The sequence below is a fragment of the Neolamprologus brichardi genome, chromosome 7 (assembly GCF_056152115.1).
Source record: "Neolamprologus brichardi isolate AB-2024 chromosome 7, ASM5615211v1, whole genome shotgun sequence".
Lineage (NCBI taxonomy): Eukaryota > Metazoa > Chordata > Actinopteri > Cichliformes > Cichlidae > Neolamprologus > Neolamprologus brichardi.
The window spans coordinates 65,967,126-65,990,592 of NC_142110.1; the positions used below are offsets into that span (position 1 = coordinate 65,967,126).

Here is a 23,467-nt window from a genome sequence, read left to right on the forward strand (position 1 = left end):
GGCAAACTCCTCAAGATGGGTGGTGACCATGGTGGCCATTTAGAAGTCGGCCATCTTGGATACAACTTTTGTTTTTTCAATAGGAAGAGGGCCATGTGACACATCAAACTTATTGGTAATGTCACAAGAAAAACAATGGTGTGCTTGGTTTCAACGTAACTTTATTCTTTCATGAGTTATTTACAAGTTTCTCTTTGTTCACAGCCATTGACATGTCGAAGAGGTTAACACGTGAAGAGCGGATCGAAATCGTGTTGATATCTGGTGAACGCAGTAACCGGGTCATTGCAGCAGATTTCATTGCAAGACACCCTACGAGACCACCCATCTCCCATGCTACAGTTAGCAAACTGCTTGCAAGTTTCAGGTAAAGTTTCGTGAAACTGGTTCAGTGTTGGATTTGCCAAAATGTGGACGCAAGAAAACTGTCACTGATGAAGAAACATCAGTGGCTGTCCTAGCTTCATTCAGCCAGAGCCCACAGCGTAGCGCTCACCGCATGTCACTGGGGAGTGGCATTAGTCGAACATCCCTTTGGCGGATATTAGCTACTCACAAATGGCTCCCTTACAAACTCCAGCTACTGCAGCATCTCAGCGAGGATGACCCAGATCGGTGCACAGAATTGGCAGAATGGGCAAAACAAAAACTGGAACAGGACCCTCAGTTCACGCAGAAGATTTTGTTCAGTGATGAGGCAAACTTTTATGTGAATGGTGAAGTTAACAAACAAAACCACCGCTATTGGTCTGACACTAACCCACATTGGATGGATCCCTCCAAGACTGTTGGAACAACAAAAGTGATGGTTTGGTGTGGTATATGGGGTACAACGATAGTGGGTCCATTCTTCATCAGTGGAAACCTCAAGGCCACTGGATATTTGAAATTGCTACATGATGATGTGTTTCCCTCTTTATGCACTGAAGCTGGCACGTTCCCTGAGTTTTCCCAGCAAGATGGTGCACCAACACATTATGTGTGCCAGGCCTGAGCATTCCTAGATGAACAGTTTCCTGGAAAGTGGATTGGTCATCCTGGGCCAGTTGAATGGGCCCCAAGGTCTCCCGATCTGGCCCCCTTAGACTTTTATCTTTGGGGTCATCTGAAGGCAATTGTCTATGGTGTGAAGATACGAGATGTGCAGCACCTGAAACTACGGATACTGGATGCCTGTGCTGGCATTTCTCCTGCGGTGTTGCTATCAGTGTGTGAAGAGTGGGAGAAGAGGGTTGCATTGACAATCCAACACAATGGGCAGCACATTGAACACATTTTATAAGTGGTCAGAAACTTGTAAATAACTCATGAAAGAATAAAGTTACGTTGAAACCAAACACACCATTTTTTTTCTTGTGACATTACCAGTAAGTTTGATGTGTCACATGGCCCTCTTCCTATTGAAAAAAACAAAAGTTGTATCCAAGATGGCCGACTTCTAAATGACCACCATGGTCACCACCCATCTTGAAGAGTTTTCCCCCTCACATATACTAATGTGCCACAAACAGGACTTTAATATCACCAACCATTCCCATGTTATTACGGTGTATCCATATAAATGGCCCACCTTGTATAATGAGCATCTCAACAATCATCTCAAAGCACTTTATATTGTGAGGTAAAGACCCTACAATAATACAGAGAAAACCCCAACAATCATATGACCTGCTATGAACAAGCACTCTGCAACAGTGGGAAGGAAAAAAACCCTTTTAACAGGAGGAAACGTGCAGCAGAACCAGGCTAGGGAGGGGCAGCCATCTGCCACGACTGGTTAGAGGTGAGGGGAGGAAGACAAGACAAAAGACATGCTGTGGAAGAGAGCCAGAGATTAATGATATCCATCCATCCATTCACTTCCGCTTATCCAGAGGGTCGCGGGGGGCGCTGGAGCCTATCCCAGCTGTCATAGGGCGAGAGGCGGGGTACACCCTGGACAGGTCGCCAGTCTGTCGCAGAGCTAACACACAGAGACAGACAACCATTCAACCATTTGCACCATTACGCCAGAGTACATGGGGAGAACATGCAAACTCCACACAGAAAGACCCTGGCCTGATGGTGGGATTGAACTCAGGACCTTCTTGCTGTACAGCAACAGTACTTTCCTTTGGTGTGATACGGTACTATGAGGTCTTTAACCTCCTAGCACCTGCTGTCCACATATGTGGACATCCGATTTTGGGTTGTCTAGACCAAAATACTAAATCTTGCTCTACAAGGGCCTGATATCCACTTACGAGGACATTATACCGCCACATGTATGCTATGCCTTCTGAAGATCCTGCCAAGGGAAACCATGTATAACATGGGTGGGCAACTCCAGGCCTCGAGAGCCGGTGTCCTGCAAGTTTTAGCTGTGTCCTTGATCCAACACAGCTGATTCAAACAGCTAAATGACCTCCTCAACATGTCTTGAAGTTCTCCAGAGGCCTGGTATTGAATTAATCATTTGATTCAGGTGTGCTGACCCAGGGTGAGATCTAAAACCTGCAGGACACAGGCCCTCGAGGCCTGGAGTTGCCCACCCCGAATGTATAATGTTAGCAGAACTGGTCCTAGCACCGAGCTTTACAAAACAGGGATCCAACGCAAAAATTAAAACAATGTTGAAAGTAGAAGCATTCAGAGAGTGCAAACCAAATGTACTTTAAGGAGTTTGTAGTGCAGTAAAAACAAGTGCAAAGTGCAGGCTTTATTAAAATTTGCCTTCTTATAAAACAAATTAAATATACTTGACGACATTTTAAGTGCAATTATTTTCTATCATTTATGTGGATATATTACATGTATGACATTTATTGCAGTTTTATAAATTGGTTTTGTTAAATTGTGACCAATAAATCATTAAGTTGACTTCGAAAACCTCAATGGATGTAAGCCAGATTTTAATGGACTGCTAACATGACCCCACTCTACACCCCTACAGTTTTATCACAAGATCATTCAAACCTTTTTAAGCTGTGATGTTTACAGAATGATGACACATGGATGCAAACACTGCCAAAAACATCCTTGTAATTACCCGTAGCATCATTCTTCTCCTAATAAATCTGTGCTAGGGCACTGAGCTGCATGTGCTCTTCGTTTTAAATGCTAGTTTCCAAAACTGGATTTATTTCAGGATATTCTGTCTTCCTGTCTTCCCCCCACACTGCTGAAATGCACAGAGTGATGCTGATGATGTAATGTGGGCTTAAACTCCCTGAAAAAAAGGTTTCTTGATGAGCCAGTTGGGGATGTTTCAATCATTTTTTGGTCTCAGTCGTGGCCTGAATCCTTTCAAGTAGCTCTACCCTGCTCGTCTCTGCAAGTGAACCAGACTTTAAGTGTGAACAACACACAAACACAACTCACCATTATTAATGTGCTTAGCACTACTATTGCTGAAATTGGCATTTCATTGGTTTTTTAAATTTATGGTGGATAAAATGTGGTTTGAATCTTTGTTTAATTATTTTTATTTCTTTGTGTTATCTTTCAGATGTCACTGAGGTGAGAAGGATAAGGAGGCACATAAAGTAATGCCTTAGAGTTTATGGGATGGTTATTATACAGGATGATCTTGAGGGTCTGATACATTCATAGATTTGCTCATATAGCTATCCTCCAACGATTGCTGTATTTGATCTCTCATTCATGGCCAGAGAAAACGTACATGAAAACAACATGAAACCCGCAAGGCAGAAAACAATGTTATCTGGGGCTTATTTTGGTTCCTATACACGCATGTTGTTTATTCTGCAGGAGGTGGATGTGTGTTTAAAAGCATACAAACTGCTGACTGCCTCTGACGGCTCTAAATCTGACAGATAAATGGATGAATGTCTAAAATCAGAACAGGCCGCAAATCCTGATGCTGGTAAAGAGAGCTCAGTCCTCAATCTGGGCATTATCATGATCCCTGGGTGTGTGTTTGTCCTGGCAAACAAGCATAAATGTGCACACAGACTCACACACACACACACAATGATAGGCACACTCACCAACATACACGAATGCACATCCGAACTCTTCCGATTGCTCTTTGTTTCCAGTTCAAACAGTTAGAAGCCTCAGGACCAGTTTGAGGGTAAGAAACTCATATCTAAAGTAGACTTTGGCCATGTTTTAATTATTAAAAGAAAATTCAACCCAAATGAATACAACACCAGAAAAGACAAGTCATATTGGTTTATGAGACTTCTTTGTAGAACCGCTCCAGAAGTATGAAAGGCTGAAATAGAACCTCTCAGTTTTGGACACGTTGGCCAAACCATTGCTCAGTCAGTATTGGTGCTTTCTTGCAGCCTTGTGCAAATGTTTGGTAAAAGTCCGAGGCTTGTCGAAATGACAAATCCTGGAACATTTTTTTAGGAAGACTTTTGAATTTGAAATTTGCTTTTACCAGTTTTGGCTTCATTTACCTTCTGCAGCAGCAGAGATCCCGAGTATTTGGTTGCAAACTCTTGAAGTTCTGCAGAGAATGTCAACGCCCACTGCTGCACCCTGCAAGACAGAAAGACAACAGACAATATCAAGGACTCACATTACAGACTGTTAGAAAACCACAAGAAGAGACGCAAACAAAAGATATGGAAACAAAATAAAACAAACAAGCAAAAAGAAAAGAAAATCTCACCACTAGATATCAGTAGATTGCAGTTAAATGAACTTCATGTATTATCCTAACTCAGATGGCTGCTGTAAGACAAACGCACGATCTGATATCCTCGTGTTGGTGTTGTTCCCAGATCATCATACTAAAGGTTGTTCCAGGATCAATATTGCAAGTGACCAATCAGAATGTTGTGATATCATACTTTTGCGACTTCGGGAAAAACCGGCGTAAAACAAAAAACCGTATTTAAGCTGCGAGAAACCGCCTTTGTCCGCCGATCAACGGACCCTAACCCTAACCCTTTAATAAACGCTAAGCAGATTTGATATTGTCCTTGCAACATTGGAATTTCATAAATGCACGAATGGGTTGGTGCGCAAAAGAATAACGTCACAATAATGTGATTGGTCACTTGCAATGTTGATCCTGGAACAACATTTTCATGATGATCTGGGAACAACACCAACACAAGGATATCAGATCATCCAAGACAAACAGCTCTGGCTGTAAAGTGAGTGTAGGCTCTTAGGCTGTTGTTTACCTCAGCTGTCAATGTGTCCATGTCTATTTGGACTGTAAAACATTGTGAAATGAGTTTGATACAAGCCGATGACTCCGAGAAGCTCATTTCTGTCTGATGACAGCCATCGGTGAGTTATTGAGGATATCTGCTGTTTTTGCTATTAGCCACTGTTACATCCACTTCAAAGAAAGTTTCACCAACGTTGTTGGACTCTGAAACTTTCATACAATGTGAGAATGTAATCAAACTGTTTATCAAGGGAAAGCGTGAATTTTAGAACAATTAAGCCAAACGTTAGCTGGAAACAAGAACACTGCAGGCAACAAGGACACGGATCAGCCGGCTCATTATCGGTATTCAGCTCAGACCGCCTGGTACGGAGGTGCGTTAGTGTCTGGAACTGGCAGCTCGAAAATCTAGAAAGGTAAAATCAATGCTGACAGAAATATACACTTTTTTACAGATGATGTCTTTGTCAGAGATGTACAGAGCCCCGCAGGGGACATGGGAGAAAAAAAATTAAGACGGACTTTTGCGAGATCTCGCAAAAGTCCGTCTTAATTTAATTTTTGAAAAAGTGCCGGAAAAAGATAATCGTACAAGACATGACCCAGCTGTCGTGGAGACAACTTGTGAGGAGGCAGAGCCCACTGCAGGTGACATACCTGCCCCTCCCCCACCTGTTGTACTCGAGAGACTTGAGGAGGTACAGAGCCCCGCAGGGGACATGGGAGAAAAAAAAAATTAAGACGGACTTTTGCGAGATCTCGCAAAACTTTTGCGAGATCTCGCAAAACTAACTCGGGATCTTGCAAAACAAACTTGGGATCTCGCAAAACATTTGCGAGATCTCGCAAAAGTTGAATTCCAACAATGGCGGCAACTACTTAGTTGTAATGTTACTCTTTCTGGGTCACAAAATACACTTTTAAGATATTTTGAGGCGTGAATGTAGTTGTGTAAATGTCAGATACCTGCTCGGTTTACAAGACATCACATATTTGCAAAAGTGCTCCGAAGTTTTCGGAGATCTAGCACCCACTAGCTCGAAGCTAATGGGAGGTCGAGACCTACTACAGCCGGGAGGAACACCGCTTTCCCGGCACATCGTGCCTGGACCTCCCGGTCGGCTTCGAGCTGGCGGCCTCCGAAGAATGCGGCTAAAACTTTTGCGAGATCTCGCAAAGCTTTTGGAGATCCCGAGTTTGTTTTGCGAGATCTCGCAAAAGTTTTTGTAAGATCTCGAAAAAATCCGTCTTAATTTTTTTTCTCCCATGTCCCCTGCGGGGCTCCGTAGAGATGCCTTGTATATTTCAGAAAGATAATCTTATACCGCATACTTCATCTACTCGAACAACATGGCTTCATCGTAGAAGAGTTTGGTTGCTGAACTTTCCTGCCTGCAGTCCAGACCTTTCACTGTGTGAGAACATTTGGAGCATCAAGAAAGCAAAAATAGAACAAAGAAAGAGCGAACATGTGTAGACTGAGTCCATACGGTTTTCATATTTCCTCATTTTTCCGAGGTCGTCATTTAGGAACGTGGTGGGTAGCCGAAAACGTAATATGTTGACGATTTGTCACCTAGCGTAAAATGTTACGCTTTGGGAGTGAGAACGTGTTGCTATCAGACAAGAATGGGAAAACTGTCCTCTCCCAGAAGTAGAGTTAAAAGTAGAGTGGATACTACACAGTGGGAAACATGGCCCTATTCCAACTTTTTGAGACGTGTGGCTGCCATCAAAATTAGGAAGGAGATCCTCTAGGACATAGGTGTCAAACTCTGGCCCGCGGGCCAAATTTGGCCCGCAAGCCATACAAAATTACTATTAGAGCTGGCCTGCCAGTGTTATAAAGTGCATGTACTGCTAATACTACAATTCCCAGAATGCTCTGTTGGTGTTTTGTCAGTTACGACAGGACCCATTAGCACCCTCTCCTCTGTTGACCATAGTCATAGCAACCATGCAAATACTGCCATGCTACCTATACCAAAATGGCAAAAAGAAAGGCAGGCAAAACTTTTGTGAGATCTCGCAAAAGTTTTAGCCGCATTCTTCCCATTAGCTCGAAGCTAACGGGAGGTCGAGACCTCCCGTTAGCTTCGAGCTAATGGGAGGTCGAGACCTACTACAGCCGGGAGGAACACCGCTTTCCCGGCACATCGTGCCTCGACCGCCCGGTCGGCTTCGAGCCAGCGTCCAAAGAATGCGGCTAAAACGTTTGCGAGATCTCGCAAAAGTCCGTCTTAATTTTTTTTTCTCCCATGTCCCCTGCGGGGCTCCGTACTTTCTGGACAGGTGGGAGAATATGATGAAAATTTGATAAATGATAAAATTTAATTCACAAGGCTGCAAATACATTTTTTATTTAAGAAATGAATTCCACTGATGTGTTGTTTAATTGGAATTTTGATTTTGCGTGTGTGCAATATTAAGTTATATATACGTTTATATAAGTTATATATATTGTTTAGTATTAAGCTTTGCTTTTTCCATATTCAGTTTTTCAGCAAAACTTGTTTGAGTCCATAAAAAAGATTCCTTGTGATATTCGGAGGAAGATTTTTTTTCAATGAATATTAACGTTAGCCCGCGACTTTGATCCAGTTTTGAATTTTGGCCCACTGTGTATTTGAGTTTGACACCCCTGCTCTAGGACACCATCCATCATCTCATTACGAGCACGGCCCGGGTCAGGCATGCATACAAGCATGCAGGCCGCATGATTTTTTTTTTTTTTTTCCAGTGTTCTTTCAATTTGTCGGAGCAGTGTGTATATATTGTCATGCCACATATTATTTTGTGTTAAGCTTCACTGTGTACTTACCGATTTGAATATATGAGGTTTATCAGTTTTTATTCCTTTATAATATGATTCATCCTGCTTGGTTTCCTGATTCATGTGGATCGCGTTTGACCACCTGGGTTGGCTGGCCTGATTTGTAGCACCTGTCTGAGCTGCTATCGATGCCAGCTGGGTTTGAATAACGCAGTGTGCTGGACCTTTTGATCTCCATCTGTTACATACACGCTCTCCTCTAACTTCTTTGATTAAACATTAAAATATTAGTTGAGGAAAGCATCGCAGCAAAACGGTCATGAAAGAAGCCCATGTTTAAAAGTTGCTGTTAGCCACTGCTTGCGAAAAATCATTGGCGCACTCAGACTAACTGGACTCGTACTGAACTTGGAGCGTTCTCATCAACGGTCTTTATAACAGAAAGGCAGGGACCCTTTGTTGATACTATACCACCACTTAACAACAGGTAAAGTTCTTGCGCTGTCAGGTGTTTAGCGTAAGCTTTCCCGTGTGTTTCCATGACAACGCTTGGCTCAGCAGCGGTGCATTACAGCAGAAAAAGGCCCTTAAATATGACAGTGATGAAAGAGATTTAGATAATCTGCTCCTCATCTGGGTCACAGCAGAGAGCTGCAGGGGTCCACTCGGCACAGACTCACAGCAATGCAACGAGGCAACGCAACAAAGCTGCAAGTTAAAGTTTTGGTTTGTGTCGCAACAGCAAAACGCACAATTAACACAACAGACACTATAATGTTTCTATCATATGATATAGAAATATAATATAATATGTACAGAGGAGGTCAGGAGAGATGTAGACGAGTGAAGTACTATAACCATCTGTAAAAACCAGTGAAAGCTTTGTCGTGGTTTCTGCATTTCAGCCATGTCTCAAAGCTGATGATCACTGATTGTGAACTAAGACCATGCAGACAGGCTGGTTAAAGCTCCATCATGTTATAGAAACACTGCCTAAACAGTTTGTTTCAGACACAGGATGACCTGAAGGCCCGTTTTGAACTATGAATTATTCAAAGTTACCCCTGGAATTGGAAAAATATCAATCTGGAGATTAGGAGAACAACGTTCACTTTCACTGGGTCCGGTCTTATTCTCCTTATACATGCTCCCATTAGGCTCCATTTTTCAGAAACACTTACCACTCTTATGCAGACGATACACAGTTCTACCTTTCTCTAAAACCAGGTGCTGATAGTACGCTGCAGAAAGTCTCAGAGTGTCTTAGCGACATACATTGCTGGATGTCTCTGAACCTTCTCAAACTAAATCACAACAAAACCGACATTATAATCTTCGGTAAGCAGGACTCTATTAGTCTCATAAGAAACAATCTGGGCCCATTATCAGCTAATGTACATCCCCATGTAAAAAATCTTGGTTTCATTTTTGATTCCACTCTCAAGCTGGACAAGCAAATAAATTCAGTTGCTCGTGGCAGTTTTATCCAACTCAGGAGGATTTCTAAACTCAAAAATATCCTGTCATCTAAAGACCTGGAAACTGTTATCCACGCTTTCATATCGTCACGTCTTGACTATTGTAACTCTCTCTATTTAGGCATTTGTCACTCACGCCTGCAACTTGTTCAAAATGCAGCCGCAAGGCTCCTGACGGGCACTAGAAAGAGAGAGAATATTACCCCGGTACTCGCATCTCTACATTGGCTACCAGTTAAACATAGAATAGAAACTCCTCAGCCTCCCCGGGAAAGTCTATGCCAGGGTGCTGGAAAGGAGAGTTCGTCCGCTAGTCGAACCTCTGATGCAGGAGGAACAATGCGGTTTTCGTCCTGGTCGCGGAACACTGGACCAGCTCTTCATCCTCTCGAGGATACTTGAGGGTGCATGGGAGTTTGCCCAACCAGTCTACATGTGTTTTGTGGACTTGGAGAAGGCATTCGACCGTGTCCCTCGGGGTGTCCTGTGGGAGGTGTTGCGGGAGTATGGGGTGTCTGGCCCATTGCTACGGGCCATTCGATCCCTATACAACCGTTGCAAGAGCTTGGTTCGCATTGCCGGCAATAAGTCGGACTCGTTCCCGGTGGGTGATGGGCTCCGCCAGGGCTGCCCTTTGTCACCGGTTCTGTTCATAATTTTTATGGACAGGATTTCTAGGCGCAGCCAAGTGGCGGAGGGCTTTCGCTTTGGTGGCCTCAGGATCTCATCTCTGATTTTTGCGGATGATGTGGTTCTGTTGGCTTCATCGGGTGAGGGCCTCCAGCTCGCACTGGAGCGGTTCGCAGCCGAGTGTGAAGCAGCGGGAATGAGGTTCACCACCTCCAAATCTGAGGCCATGGTTCTCAGCCGGAAAAGGGTGGAGTGCCCACTCCGGGTCGGGGATGAGGTCCTGCCCCAAGTGGAGGAGTTCAAGTATCTCGGGGTCTTGTTCGCGAGTGATGGGAGAAGGGAGCCGGAGATCGACAGACGGATTGGGGCTGCAGCTGCAGTAATGCAGACGCTGCACCGGTCCGTCGTGGTGAAGAGGGAGCTGAGTGTAAAAGCGAAGCTCTCAATTTACCGGTCGATCTACGTCCCTACCCTCACCTATGGCCACGAGCTGTGGGTAGTGACCGAAAGGACGAGATCGCGGATACAAGCGGCGGAAATGAGCTTCCTCCGAAGGGTGGCTGGCATCTCCCTTAGAGATAGGGTGAGAAGTTCGGCCATCCGGGAGGGGCTCAGAGTAGAGCCGCTGCTTCTCCACATCGAAAGGAGCCAGCTGAGGTGGTTTGGGCATCTGGTAAGGATGCCCCCTGGGCGCCTCCTGGGTGAGGTGTTCCAGGCATGTCCCACCGGGAGGAGGCCCCGGGACAGACCCAGGACACGCTGGAGAGATTATATCTCTCGGCTGGCCTGGGAACGCCTTGGTGTTCCCCCGGATGAGCTGGAGGAGGTGGCTGGGGAGAGGGAGGTCTGGGCCTCTTTGCTTAGGCTGCTGCCCCCGCGACCCGGCCCCGGATAAAGCGGATGAAGATGGATGGATGGATGGATGGATGATTTTAAGGTTTTATTATTTGTTTTTAAAGCCCTCCATGGTTTGGCTCCAGGTTACATTTCAGATCTTCTTAGCCTGCACTTACCCACTCGATCTCTGCGCTCCTCCAGTCAGATGGTTTTATCAGCTCCCAGCTCCCAGCTCAAATCTAGAGGTGACAGGGCCTTCTCCATTGCTGCCCCGAGACTCTGGAATAGTCTCCCCCCCTTCATAAAATTCTCTTCATCCTTGGAAGTCTTTAAATCGAATCTCAAGACCTACTTATTTTCCAAGGATTTCGGATCTCGTTGATATTACATGTCTTACAATTCTTTTTTAAAAAAAATGTTTTCTTTCTATTTTAACTCTTTTATTATATTATCCCTCTGTTCAGCACTTTGGCCGACACTTGATGTATTTTAAATGTGCTATATAAATAAAGATGACTTGACTTGACTTGACTTTAACCATTCTGAGGGAAAACATCATCAGAATATTCCAGGTCCAGGTGGTGAATAATTACACATAACGAAGACAGCGTGAAGTGCTTCAGTCACAGCACTTCACACAGACAGACAGAGGAGAGAGAGAGTTTACCCAGCATGTGTTGAAAAGGAGGGTAACGCTCCATCTGTTCTGGACATTAATCCTCTAAGTTCAGTGCAGACACACACACACAGTAAATACACTGTGGGCTTGTAACAGGTTTGACAATAACCCATGTAAGACACACTGCTCTGCTACAGATGTAACTAATTACTGTTCATTTAAATTCTGGGTGCTAGATTCCTTTGATGAATCATTTAAACTATGAAATGCTACGTACCATCATGCACACGTCTTATTATATATGAGCAACTCTCTGCGGCAAAGAGCTGCCAAAACTGTAGTTTTTTAAAACTCCCGATACCATCAGTGATCATGTGATTTAACCCTTTAAGACCTACCATAGAACCAAGTCCGCCAAAGCTTATATTATATTTTTACATGCTGTGGAGCCATTTTTGGGAGCATTTCAAGTTGATATACATCAATACAACCATTATAGCCTAAATCTTAATAATATGTATGCATTAAGTGCATAGTAATTACATAAATTGCAAAAAAGTGCAATAAACTACAAAAAAAATTGAAAATCGTTTTTGTTTTTTAACATATATTTCTAGTTAGAGAAATTTAAGAGGCTTATCCCTCAAAACTGTAAATACAAAAAAGTTGCACAAACTAGTTTCCCACCACAGGAAATTTATTTTGAGTGTCTTCATAGTTTTATTTTTGAAATACACCAATTTTTATACACTGCAGGAAAAACGAAAATAAATATTATAGTGCAAATTTGCAAAAAAGCAGCATATGCATCAAAATAAACTATTTCCAGCAGTGCAATATGAGTCCTAAGCATCCCAGAAACGACACAGAAAGTCATAAAGTCAAAGATAACTGGCCCTGATGGTAAAAAAATTACATTTCCGCGAAATGACGTCACTTCCGGTTTCGGGCAGGTAATGGCGGACATGCGATAGTTCGCGCTGATGGATGTAGGAAGTGTTACGAACAGCTGATGGATCGGCAAAGCGTGTTTCTGGAATATTATGTTTTTGTTGCTGCAAGTGCTTTTTATGCAGTTTTTGCAAAGCTATATGTGGAAGGAAACTGTGACCGAGGACAAGCTGATGGCATAAGATGTAAGTACAACTCCTCCGGTTTCATATGCAAAAAAATTTATTGCGCTAGCTCACGTGGTTGCAGAGCTACCGGGATTTAAAAATAGTTACGCAAAACGGAGCGTGCTGCTCTGACCGGTTTTACAGGGTTAAGTGCTCGATGCTTTGCCCTTTTTTCTTAGATTTTTATCTGTTTTTTCTTTAATCCCGGAACTCTTGACAGTATAACATTTTAAAAATAACAATAATTTTGTTTGAATCATGTTTACCTGTGTAAGGAACTCTTCTCTCCATTTTCTCTTTACTCTTTTACACATCACAAATGGCAGATTTTGACCACCATGAATAAAAATTTGACCCCGGAACATGTTATCAGTAGGCTGGCTGGATAACATCTGACTGTTACGTATTTTAAAACGTAACAGTCAGCAGAACAACCCAAATAATTCAATCTGAGCTCAGAGAGATGATGAACACTGTTGGAAGACTGAGCTGGAGTCATGGTAGGCACTGGTTTGCTTGTGTTTCTGTCTCGCTCCTGTTTTAATAATAATAATAATAATAATGGATTGCATTTATATAGCGCTTTTCGGGACCCCTCAAAGCGCTTTACAATTCCACTATTCATTCATTCTCACATTCACACACTGGTGGAGGCAGCTACAGTTGTAGCCACAGCTGCCCTGGGGCAGACTGACAGAACGAGGCTGCCATATCGCGCCATCGGCCCCTCTGGCCATCACCAGTAGGCGGTAGGTGAAGTGTCTTGCCCAAGGACACAACGACCGAGACTGTCTGAGCCGGGGCTCGAACCGGCAACCTTCCGATTACAAGACGAACACCCAACTCTTGAGCCACGATCGCCCCTCTGGACTTCTTTCTCAGGCCTTGGCTGGGTTGGGCAGGTGGAGCTCTACCTTTGGGTGGGGTTGCCACCATCTCCTGCACAGCAGCCTGCACAACTGTTGCTTATTTTCCTGTCTCCAAGTATTTAAAAACCAGCTCACACATCCAGTCTTTGCCCAATTGTCTGTTTTTCAGTGTGGTATTCAAACCCTTCCTTGTGACCTTCCCTGTGTGTTTGGCACCCCTCCTGGACCCTACCAACAACCCTCATGTGTAAGCCTGCACCTTCAGTCCTTACTTCTCCCGAACCCAGCCATATAACTGCATCTCCGGAAACTCAGGAATTCCACTTTTGCCAGTGTCCTCTATCCTAGAGAAATTCCCCCATGGAAGTTATTCTGTGTTTTAAAATCAGCGCTTCTTGTAATCAATAAAGGTCTTGAGTTTGATCAGTTCAGCCTCTTTCTGGTTGTGCATTAGAGTCCACTATGCCTTTGGTGTTCATGCCTTGATAAGCATCAGCCTTTAGTTTTCCAAACTGTTTAACTCACAGGTGTCGAACTCCAGGCCTCGAGGGCCGGTGTCCTGCAGGTTTTAGATGTGTCCTTGAACCAACACAGCTGATTGAAATGGCTAAATGACCTCCTCAACATGTCTTGAAGTTCTCCAGAGGCCTGGTAATGAACTAATCATTTGATTCAGGTGTGTTGACCCAGGGTGAGATCTAAAACCTGCAGGACACCGGCCCTCGAGGCCTGGAGTCCGACACCCCTGGTTTAACTTAAAGCAACAATCCTTGATGAATCTCTCTGTCCTTCAGCTCTCTGCAGATTTACGTTTGACTTTAGTTGCTGTATTTAATCCTTTATTTGCTGCCTTTGAAACACTTCAGTCGCTCATCCTGTCCTCCTTCAACACCCTTTTCCTCCTGCCTGGCAGCGTTATCTACATCATCCTTTTTCCACCGTATCCACTATCCCCCCTCTGCACATATCCAAACCATCTCAGCCCCAACTCTTCAACTTTGTCTCTAACCTGAGCTGTCCCGCAGATATACTCATTTCTAAGCCTGTCCATCCAAGTGACTCCCAAGAAAAATCTTACCATTTCATCTCTACCCCCTCTATCTCCACCTTCTGTGTTTTTGTCAGCACCCTTGTGTTCCAAATCATTTGACTGATATCATTGATCGAAACTAGGGATGCAACGATACCAATTTTTTCAAACCGATACGATACCGATACTTGGATCTGAGTACTTGCCGATACAGAGTACAAAAAACGATACTTCTACCACACACACACACAAATACAATGAATTGGAAGACAGTTTTTATTATATTCCCTGCCGATAAAAAATAAAATCTTAATAAAAATGACCACAAAAAAATTTCAAGTGAAAAATAAGCACTTCTGTTAAATTATTGCAGAGTCTCCACATTGTAATTTTACAAAATATCACTGAACTATTGGCACTGTCTCGAGCTTTCAGAATAATAAATAAACACTTCTGTTTGGAATAAAATAAATACAAATTAGGTTTGCGAATAAAATAAACTTTTAAATTATTGCAGAGTGTCCATATTGTAAACAAACAAAATAATTATTATTATATAAATAATAAAATATAAAAAATTATAAAATAAATAATAAATAAAATAATTGGCCCCCTAGTGGCCAATCTAAAAAACTACAACAGAAATGACAAGCCATCCTCTGATTAATGAAATAAGTTGGTATCGGTTCATGGTATCGGTTAACTTTTACGAGTATGAGTACACACACATTTTACAGTATCGGCCCCGATACCCGATACCAGTATCGGTATCGGTGCATCCCTAATCGAAACTATAAACTTCATTTATTCAACACTCCTACCAGAGCTTCACACTGACCAGGTAGCAATGATTACTCTGACATTTTTCTACCTGTTATAACATAAAAATGTTTTCATTTTCAATACAAATTGTGCCAGGTCTGAAAAAATAAATAATAAATGAATCACCTACACTGCCTGTAAACGTAAAATGTCACATGTCAAACACTGGGAGTTGTCAATAACAAAGAATGGGTAGTGCTCATTATATCCCTGTAAACTCATCTGCTCCGAGTTTCCTTGTTTTTCTGACACATTGTTTAAAACGTCATAATTTTACTTACTAGCCTTTTCCAAAAATAAATAAATAAATAAATAAAAATGTAAAAATACATTAACATAAGTACTGCCAGGCATGGGAGCCTTTAAAATAGAAATAAGAATGTTAAAGTGTATTTCATGTGTTCAGAGGTATGAATGGAAGCAACTGAGATACTGGGTTGGTATTCCTGCTACTGAAAGTCTGATTGTACGGGTCATGAACTCCAGGCAATGTTGGCAAAACCAGGTGGGTCCAAAAAAGAGCTAGAAGCACGCTCTTCGGTTCAGGTGAGTACACACCATACTGTGCAGTTACTGGACAGTTACTTGCTCTCGCCTGCGTCGATGTTGGGTAACGTGTAGAAATGTTCTGGGCTGCAGTCCACCTGTGAAAACAGCTTCCAGTATAAGTCTGAGGGGGCAGAGCCCTATAGAGCAATTTATTTTCTCACATTTCTAACAGTACCAGCTGATCACTTTATATTCACTGTTAGGTTTAACAGTCCTAAAATGCTGCAGCATGTATGAAAGCAACGCTCTCCCATCAGTCTCCAATTCAATCTAAAAATGCTCCCAAAATAAATCCTCCATCAAGATCACCTCTGAAGTCTATTCAGCTAATCCCCTGTGCCGAGGGTGATCTGCCCAGCAGACTGACTGACAGAAAATACACAGCCATCATTTCATTTCACAACCAGGTCAAAGGTCAGCAGTCCAGACAGCGACCTAGAGCGATGTCAAAGGTTTTTTTTAACTGCTTATCTAACTCATTGTGGTGATGTATGGCAAAAAATCGGGTTAATGTACTGTCTAATACAGCCGATAAGACAGCTTTATGATTAAGCCTGGAGACAAGCTACAGTTAACTGTGCACTATGCAGTAGGGCTGGGCGATATGACCCAAAATTCATATCTCGATATTTTTTAGCTGGGTGGCGATATAAGATATATATCTCGATATTTTTTTAAAGCCATAAGTTAAGAACAAAAAGAGAGTTCTTAGTCACACTGTGTCCCAGATGTCACACAGGCATTTTTATTTACATACAGCGTAGATTTACATGAAGAAATTACTCAAAAAGAAATTATGAGCATTTATTAAATAATCATGCTCCATAAATAAAAGAAAACAATGTTGTTTTTGTGCATAACAAAAAGCTCATAATTGAGCAGTCAAAATGTAAAGTAACAGACGCTGAGCATAATAACAAAGACAGATTTCCCAGCTGCTCTGTTCCCAACTTCTACTGCGTGACTGACAGCCTTGAGTTTGAAATCCTCTTTGTAACCATGTCTCTTAACAGGTGCCATTTATGGCCCTTATACACACACAATACGGTAATATTACGTTGAAGCACAGTACGTATCACTCCGCGAGGCTCCAGACTACGGTAGCCGTAATGCTCCGACAATCTATCAAGCGCTGCAGCTCCGTAGCTTAGCAAAGTCGTACTAAAACATTTTTTGACAGATTGCTGAGCGCCGTGTACCACCTAAAATCGGTTCGCGGTCAGTAAGCACAACCAGAATTCATACGTAAGGCGCGCTGTCAACTTTTGAGAAAATGAAGGGATTTTAGGCCGTGCAGCCCCTGTGGGCTGCATGTAGGGTTGCCAACTCCCTGAGAAATAAATAAGGGACACCTCGTGGCCAGGGCCGGGCGACCCAGTTGTCTTCACCCTTCCCAGTGTGGTGAATTTTTTAGCTCTTTTTTTGTGTGTGAAATTATTTTTTTTTAACCATTTGACTTGAATTTGATTTAAGTAGATGCGTATTCTTTGTGATATCAACACTTGGGAAACAAAAATCATTTAGGCATTTATTTTTAGCTCAAAATGACAACATTAACACAATAAAACAGGTCTCTTTCTTAAACAGAAGCCTGTCATGCTTAACTTTTGATAATAAAAGTAAATCTTTCTTTAAAAGAACTCTGTCCTACTTAACTTAAAATTATATAAATTAATAGAAAACAATAGAAAGAAAAATATTCTTGTAACAGTGCACATTTAGTGCATTTAGTGCAATTGGCTTCAGCAGAGGCATTATTTCAGCTTTTGCTCCCGTTTGTAAACCCACTTGTTCCCATGATTACGCATCATAACTCATCATCATTATTCATCTATGTATTACTTTTATGTATTACTCATCTATTTGTTGTAATCATCTATCCTTGCAGTTGTTTATTACACAAAATAAATTATATTATCACACTTCTGGCCACATAGCGCTGATATTCACTGCACATGCCCATTTTAACCTTAACCAGAGGGTTTAAAAACAAACAAACCAGTGTTTACCATATCTGGTTCTGCCGTGGCCTGGTAGACAAAAATTGGTTAAGGGTTCCCCGAGCTTTCACACCCCTCATGTTCTTCATGTGCCCACCATTAGAAGCATGCCTATGGAAAAAGTGCGCCGGGACACAGTGCAGTGCGCTTTATAGGTGTTATCGTGTACTTTTCCAGCCAGGTGTTTTCCTTTTCCCATTCTTCCCTGTACTTTTGCAGCCTTTTTTCTTTCTCTGAGAGGAACAAACATTGCTGGTCTAATGCTGGGCTCACACTGTGCGATTTGTGGCCCATTTTGAGTCGATTTTTGAGTCGTGCGACCAATTTGGTGATCGGCCCGATTTTGGCCTTCATCGTGTAGTATACGTGGGGTAACGAGAAGCGATTAACACCTCACGACCAGCTCCCGATCATCAATCGCTCGTGAGGGTGTCACCGCAGCCGCTCACACTGCTCACGCGCAAACACGTAAACGTCGGTGAAAAAGACGGAGCAGCACGGCTGTGCAGCGTGTGATCTGGACTCAAGCGATGGAGGCACAACTTGTAGAACTTTGGAAAGCTCATCCGAGCCTTTTCGATGTGGCATCACCAAATTATCACGACCACAACAACCGTGAAACTAGTTGGATTTACATTGCTGCTCAATCACAGCTGCCTGATCATGTTTGTCATTAGTAATTTAGCAAAGTTGATGGCGGTGTGTGTCTGTGTGAGTGAAAGACAGAGAGGGAGAGCGAGCGACAGATTTTCTGTTATAACCTTCATTTTATGGACGCACAGTGTGAGCACTCAGGTCGCATCAGAGCATCGGGCGGTATAGTGTGAGACCCTGCATCGTGACCTACGAACTTATAACCCATGCGAGCCAATCGTGCAGTTTGAAAATCGCACAGTGTTTGCCCAGCTTCAGGTGTACTGTCGTCTGAGACTTGCACCGCAGTGTCGGCGTTTGTTTCCCTGTTGGCCATGCTTTTTGTTGTGGTCATCTGTTGTCTTCCGGTATTTTCTCCGCAAGCGACCTTTCCTCAACCAATGAGATGAGCGGCAATCTGAATTGTCATACTCGAATTGTCAAAAGTGTGCTGTCAGCTCATTGGTCACAAAGCAGGAGCGGGGCTGGGAATTATGTTTTCAAACAAAGCGTTAATTACATTAAAACTTATAGACTACTTTTGATTCTCACTGTATTACGGGACAAAGTGCGTCCCTTATTAGCTCAATACGGGACGTGTACTTTTGTTTCTAAATACGGGACGATTCCGTTTTTTAAGGGACGGTTGGCAACCCTAGCTGCATGTCGTTAGCATGGTTAGCTCGTTAGCGCGGTTAGCTCGTTAGCGCAGTTAGCTCGCTAACACGTTGACGCCGTCCAGCCCCACAACTCGCTAACGGAGATTTGCCGTGTCCATCTTGTCGCTGCTTGCAGGTGAAGCTATGGGGGAGGAGGGGGAGTTGTGTTCAGTGAAGGAGAGGCGAGGCCGAGTAACGTTGCGTAGAGACAAAAGTGGACGAAAGAGGCAAACTTGCGGCTCCACAAGTATAATTATAACGTAACATAGACTATATCGATATAAAGGATATTGTCACATCTTATATCTCATATGAAAATATATCGATATTTTTTAAAAACTCGATATATCGCCCAGCCCTACTATCCAGCACTTGCATTAAATATTTATTTTATTGCTTTATATTAAGTGTTTATAACACAACCAAAAAATAAGACTTTCCTCTAGTTTCTTGGCTGCTTCTAACAGCCTGTAGACTGTGTGCAGGTTGGGTTCAAGACTTTTATCCTCGCTCCTGCCTCTGTGAACCTCATCTGCCATCTTATAGAATCACAGTTAGCAACACTAGCTCGTATCAGCCAACAGACACCATTAATCACCAACATCAACAAACGAGCCGCTCCCACAGACGAAACACAAACTTTACAAAAGGGGCAAAAAAAACAGTCAGTTTAATCTAGTGAAGCACTTTTGGTCAAGTGGTAATGTGACCAGTAATGAGGCAGAACTGGTCACTACATCAGCACAGCATCTTCCTACTTTGATCCATGCATGGGTGCATGAGCACGCAACCAAGCAGCAGCAGGCTGGATGAAAAACAAAACATTCAATAGATCGATACTTAATTTATTTTGCAAGGTTCATGTAAAGTAAATCCTAGAAATATGCTGCCATCTGTGACGGCCTGCCAGAAAGTCTGACAGTATCGCGTTACCTCGGTTACCGCTCACTGAGTGTCACTGGTACAAAGTCCTGCCTCTTTAGCTCTGCATGTCACAGCAGCTGAGGTGGATTTGCAGGGGTTTAGGTGCATTTGTAGCCAGGTGACGTGGCCCTGTTTGTCCAGGCCTATGGCGGTTTGGTGGAGAATGTGGGTCAGGCTTGGAAAGGTGACCGTGGCCAGCGAGCCATGCTGGCCCACAGATGGTGATGCGGAGGGAGTGTGTGAGGAAGCTGTAGCCGTGCAGGACTGCAGCTGCAGGGAGCTGCTGCTCTCTAACTGCCTCGCAGATTCATGATAATGAGCTTCAACGGCAGCAAAACAGACAACACAAAACCACAAACATGGGTAGATAAACACACTGCAAGAGCTTTGCATGTCACTAACAGTACATAAGAGAAAAGCAAAGTTGTTACAATTTTAATGAGCTTGAAAATCAATATTTGGTACGACCAGCTTTATTCTTCAACAGCCTGAACTCTCTTAGGCAGCCTTCTTATGTATTTCCTTAAGTAGTCTTCAGGAATTGTTCTCTGAAGGGTGTTCAAAGCTCTTTGGATGTTGGCTGCCTTTTTTCAGGCTCTCTTGAGGTCCAGACCCTGCAGAGGCCAATCCATGGCTTAAAGTATTCCAGTGTGTTTTTCTATCCCGGTGTTTTTATTGCGCTGGCAGTGTTTGGAATAATTGTCACAATAAAAAATGAAGCCACTGTCAATCAGACACTTTCCAGATTGTGTTGGTCGATCAAAATCTGTGTTCTTAACTCCATAAATTCTGGAAAGATCTCAGACACCACTGACTGAAACGCGGCCCCAAACCAAACAAAGCCTCCAGCATGTTTTACACATGTAGACTCAGTCTTGCAGTTTTCTCCTGACCTCCTCTGCACATATTAACAATCATTTAAACCAGAAAGTCAAAATCAGAAAAAAAAAATCTCAGGATAAGTATTGTTGTGGAAGTTTTCCACTTAAATAAAGCCTGCAGACGAGCGGTGAGCGGTAGCTAACATTCTTTAATCCAAGCACACAAAGAACATACAACCAAGCTTGTGAAGCCCCTGCATGACCACGGGGCAGGGTCAGCAGAGTCTCACTGAGTCTAGCATGGCTCTTAGTTAAATACCTTCTCCAGGAACAAAGGCAGTACACAGCTGTTTCACACCTTAAGGTTCACACTCCCTTGCTACTTCCCAGAGTCCTCGAAGAGACAAAAGACTGGTCCTCTGGAGTTCCTGTTTCCCCCAACATCCTTACTACACCCCCTACCATTTGTCTTACAGTATGAGTGTCAGACATGTTAATACAATAAAATAATGTCATTAATACCTTAGTGAAAGAAATTCCTATACAAAGTCTACCATAGTGGAGATTATTCTTATGATGAAAACTATAGAAATGTACTGGAAACCCTCGATTCATCCATATTGTCCTGCTCGCCTGGGTTGCAGGGGCAACAATCAATGCAGAAATTCCCAAACCTTTTCAAGCTGCTGAAACGTCAGCTGAAAGGCAGAGTCCTGGTTCTGCCCTGGATATGTCTGAAACTTCTCACCTAGGACCCACCCAATTAGCATCCCAGTCAGATGTCTGAACCTTCTCCACTCACTTCTTCCAAAGTAGTTCTATTATGAGCTCCTCAACCTCTCTCCAAGAGTGAGACCAGGCATTTTCCAAAGAAGGTTATCTCTGCTCCTTGCTCATTTTTTCAGTTGCCTCCCACAGGTCCCACACATAGAGGAGAGCAGGAACATGTAGTCAAAAATGTGCAATGCAATGTATTTCTTATTTTAACAAAATAAACCACACAAAAAACCTACACAGCTAAGAACCTAATAGCAAAGTAACTGTTTTTTTGGCCAAACTGGATGCTGTACTCCAGTTTGTGTGACCCATGTTGAACAGCTGAGTTAAAATAAGCTTTTGGGTTTCCTAAATCTGAGTTTTTATAAGTGTTACATCACTTTTAACTGTCACACCTGCAAATATCAAAGACAGTGGAGCACAGATTTCAGGGAGTCCTGAGGGAAAACAGCCTGCTGAAACACAGTTATTCTCTCGGGACCTCCATGAAAGTGCAGTGCATTCTGGGAGTTGACTATCAGAAGCTGGAATAAGCCCATTCAGGACTATTTTCTACAAGCTACATGCTTACTATATTCTGTATGTGTTCATATTAACATGTAATGTTACCATAACTGCGAATGACATTCAACTTTCCCATCCATGGGTTTCTAACGATATCTACAGTCTTACAATAATGCAGGCCTTTAAAAAAACATATTTAACCCTCTGCAGAGGTTATGAGACGTAAACATTGTGCACTTACGTCTCAGGTGGGATCTTCATCTGAGCCTCAGCTGTGATCAAAAGGCAAAAAATTCCCATTAGCCTCAAGAGGGTCCTCATTCCCAAAACATTAATGCTGTCCATCCTGTATCCCTGAAATCCAGACATGGAGCTCCTTTAAAGAGACTTTAAAGGAAGATTCTCAAACTGGGAGAAGCTCTGAATGTTCAAGAAGATGATAAAGAGTTTGTAGGAAACGGTTTCCTCATGTTGGCTAAAGACAGGAAACGGTGACATTTACAGTTACAGACTTTTGACCCTGAACTCTTTCCATCACGTCTGAATAAACTGGTCCTGCTGCCAGCATCTTCTCTGTTTGCTTCAGCCTCTCATCTTCATCAGAGCAACTTCTAAAAGATCCAGAGAGACTCAAAATCATTGCACACCCGGACAAAGAGTTAAAAATCCATCCTACTGTCCACAGGAAAGACCTCTGTAGCAAGTTCCTCCAGGTTACTCCTTATGGAACCAGGAACAGTGAGTGGGCTCATTTCACCACCTTGCAGATATTAAAGAAAACATAAAGCTGGTTGTCTGCAGTAGACACTGCGGCCACTTGCCTTTCCTGTCGCCCAATTTGTGGTGTAATCCACTTGGATTAAAAACTCCTCTTCCTCGTGGAAGAGAGCGTCAAAGAGAGAGAGAGAGAGATGAGTGGGGAGGGATTGGAGCAGGGGATTGGATGCAGGCTCTGTTTTATCAGAGAGGATTAGAGCAATTTCTGGAGACAGACTCCCCAGCAGCCAATCACAGCTGCTGTAGAGAGAAAAAAAAGCACAGGCTCAGTTTGGCTGCTCAAAGAGAGAAAGAGAGAGAGAGCAGCTAACAAGGCATAATGCCCCAACACACACACACACACTCAGATAATCAGCTGATTGACAAAAACCCCCACACTCAAGCATTCACATAAATTACATTTTATTGACACTCTTTAAAGTCATGAAGCTAAACCAGACACACACAAAGAGACACACAGTCCAAGGTTTCACTCTACTGTCTGATCCAGATCCACCAAGACTTTAAACCTTC

General features: G+C 43.0%; 1 protein-coding gene across 1 annotated transcript in view; it reads right to left on the reverse strand.

Moving 5' to 3' along the window:
- Nucleotides 1-23,467, reverse strand: part of LOC102777031 (voltage-dependent calcium channel subunit alpha-2/delta-4-like) — a 124,489-nt gene that overhangs the window by 83,987 nt on the left and 17,035 nt on the right. Inside the window, exons 3-4 of the mRNA XM_087844161.1 lie at nucleotides 22,419-23,194; nucleotides 4,410-4,491 (exon numbers count right to left, since the gene is read on the reverse strand). Of these exons, the coding sequence (XP_087700287.1) occupies nucleotides 4,410-4,491; nucleotides 22,419-22,546 (210 nt within the window). The 5' untranslated portion in view covers nucleotides 22,547-23,194. The remainder of the gene's footprint in view (nucleotides 1-4,409; nucleotides 4,492-22,418; nucleotides 23,195-23,467) is intronic.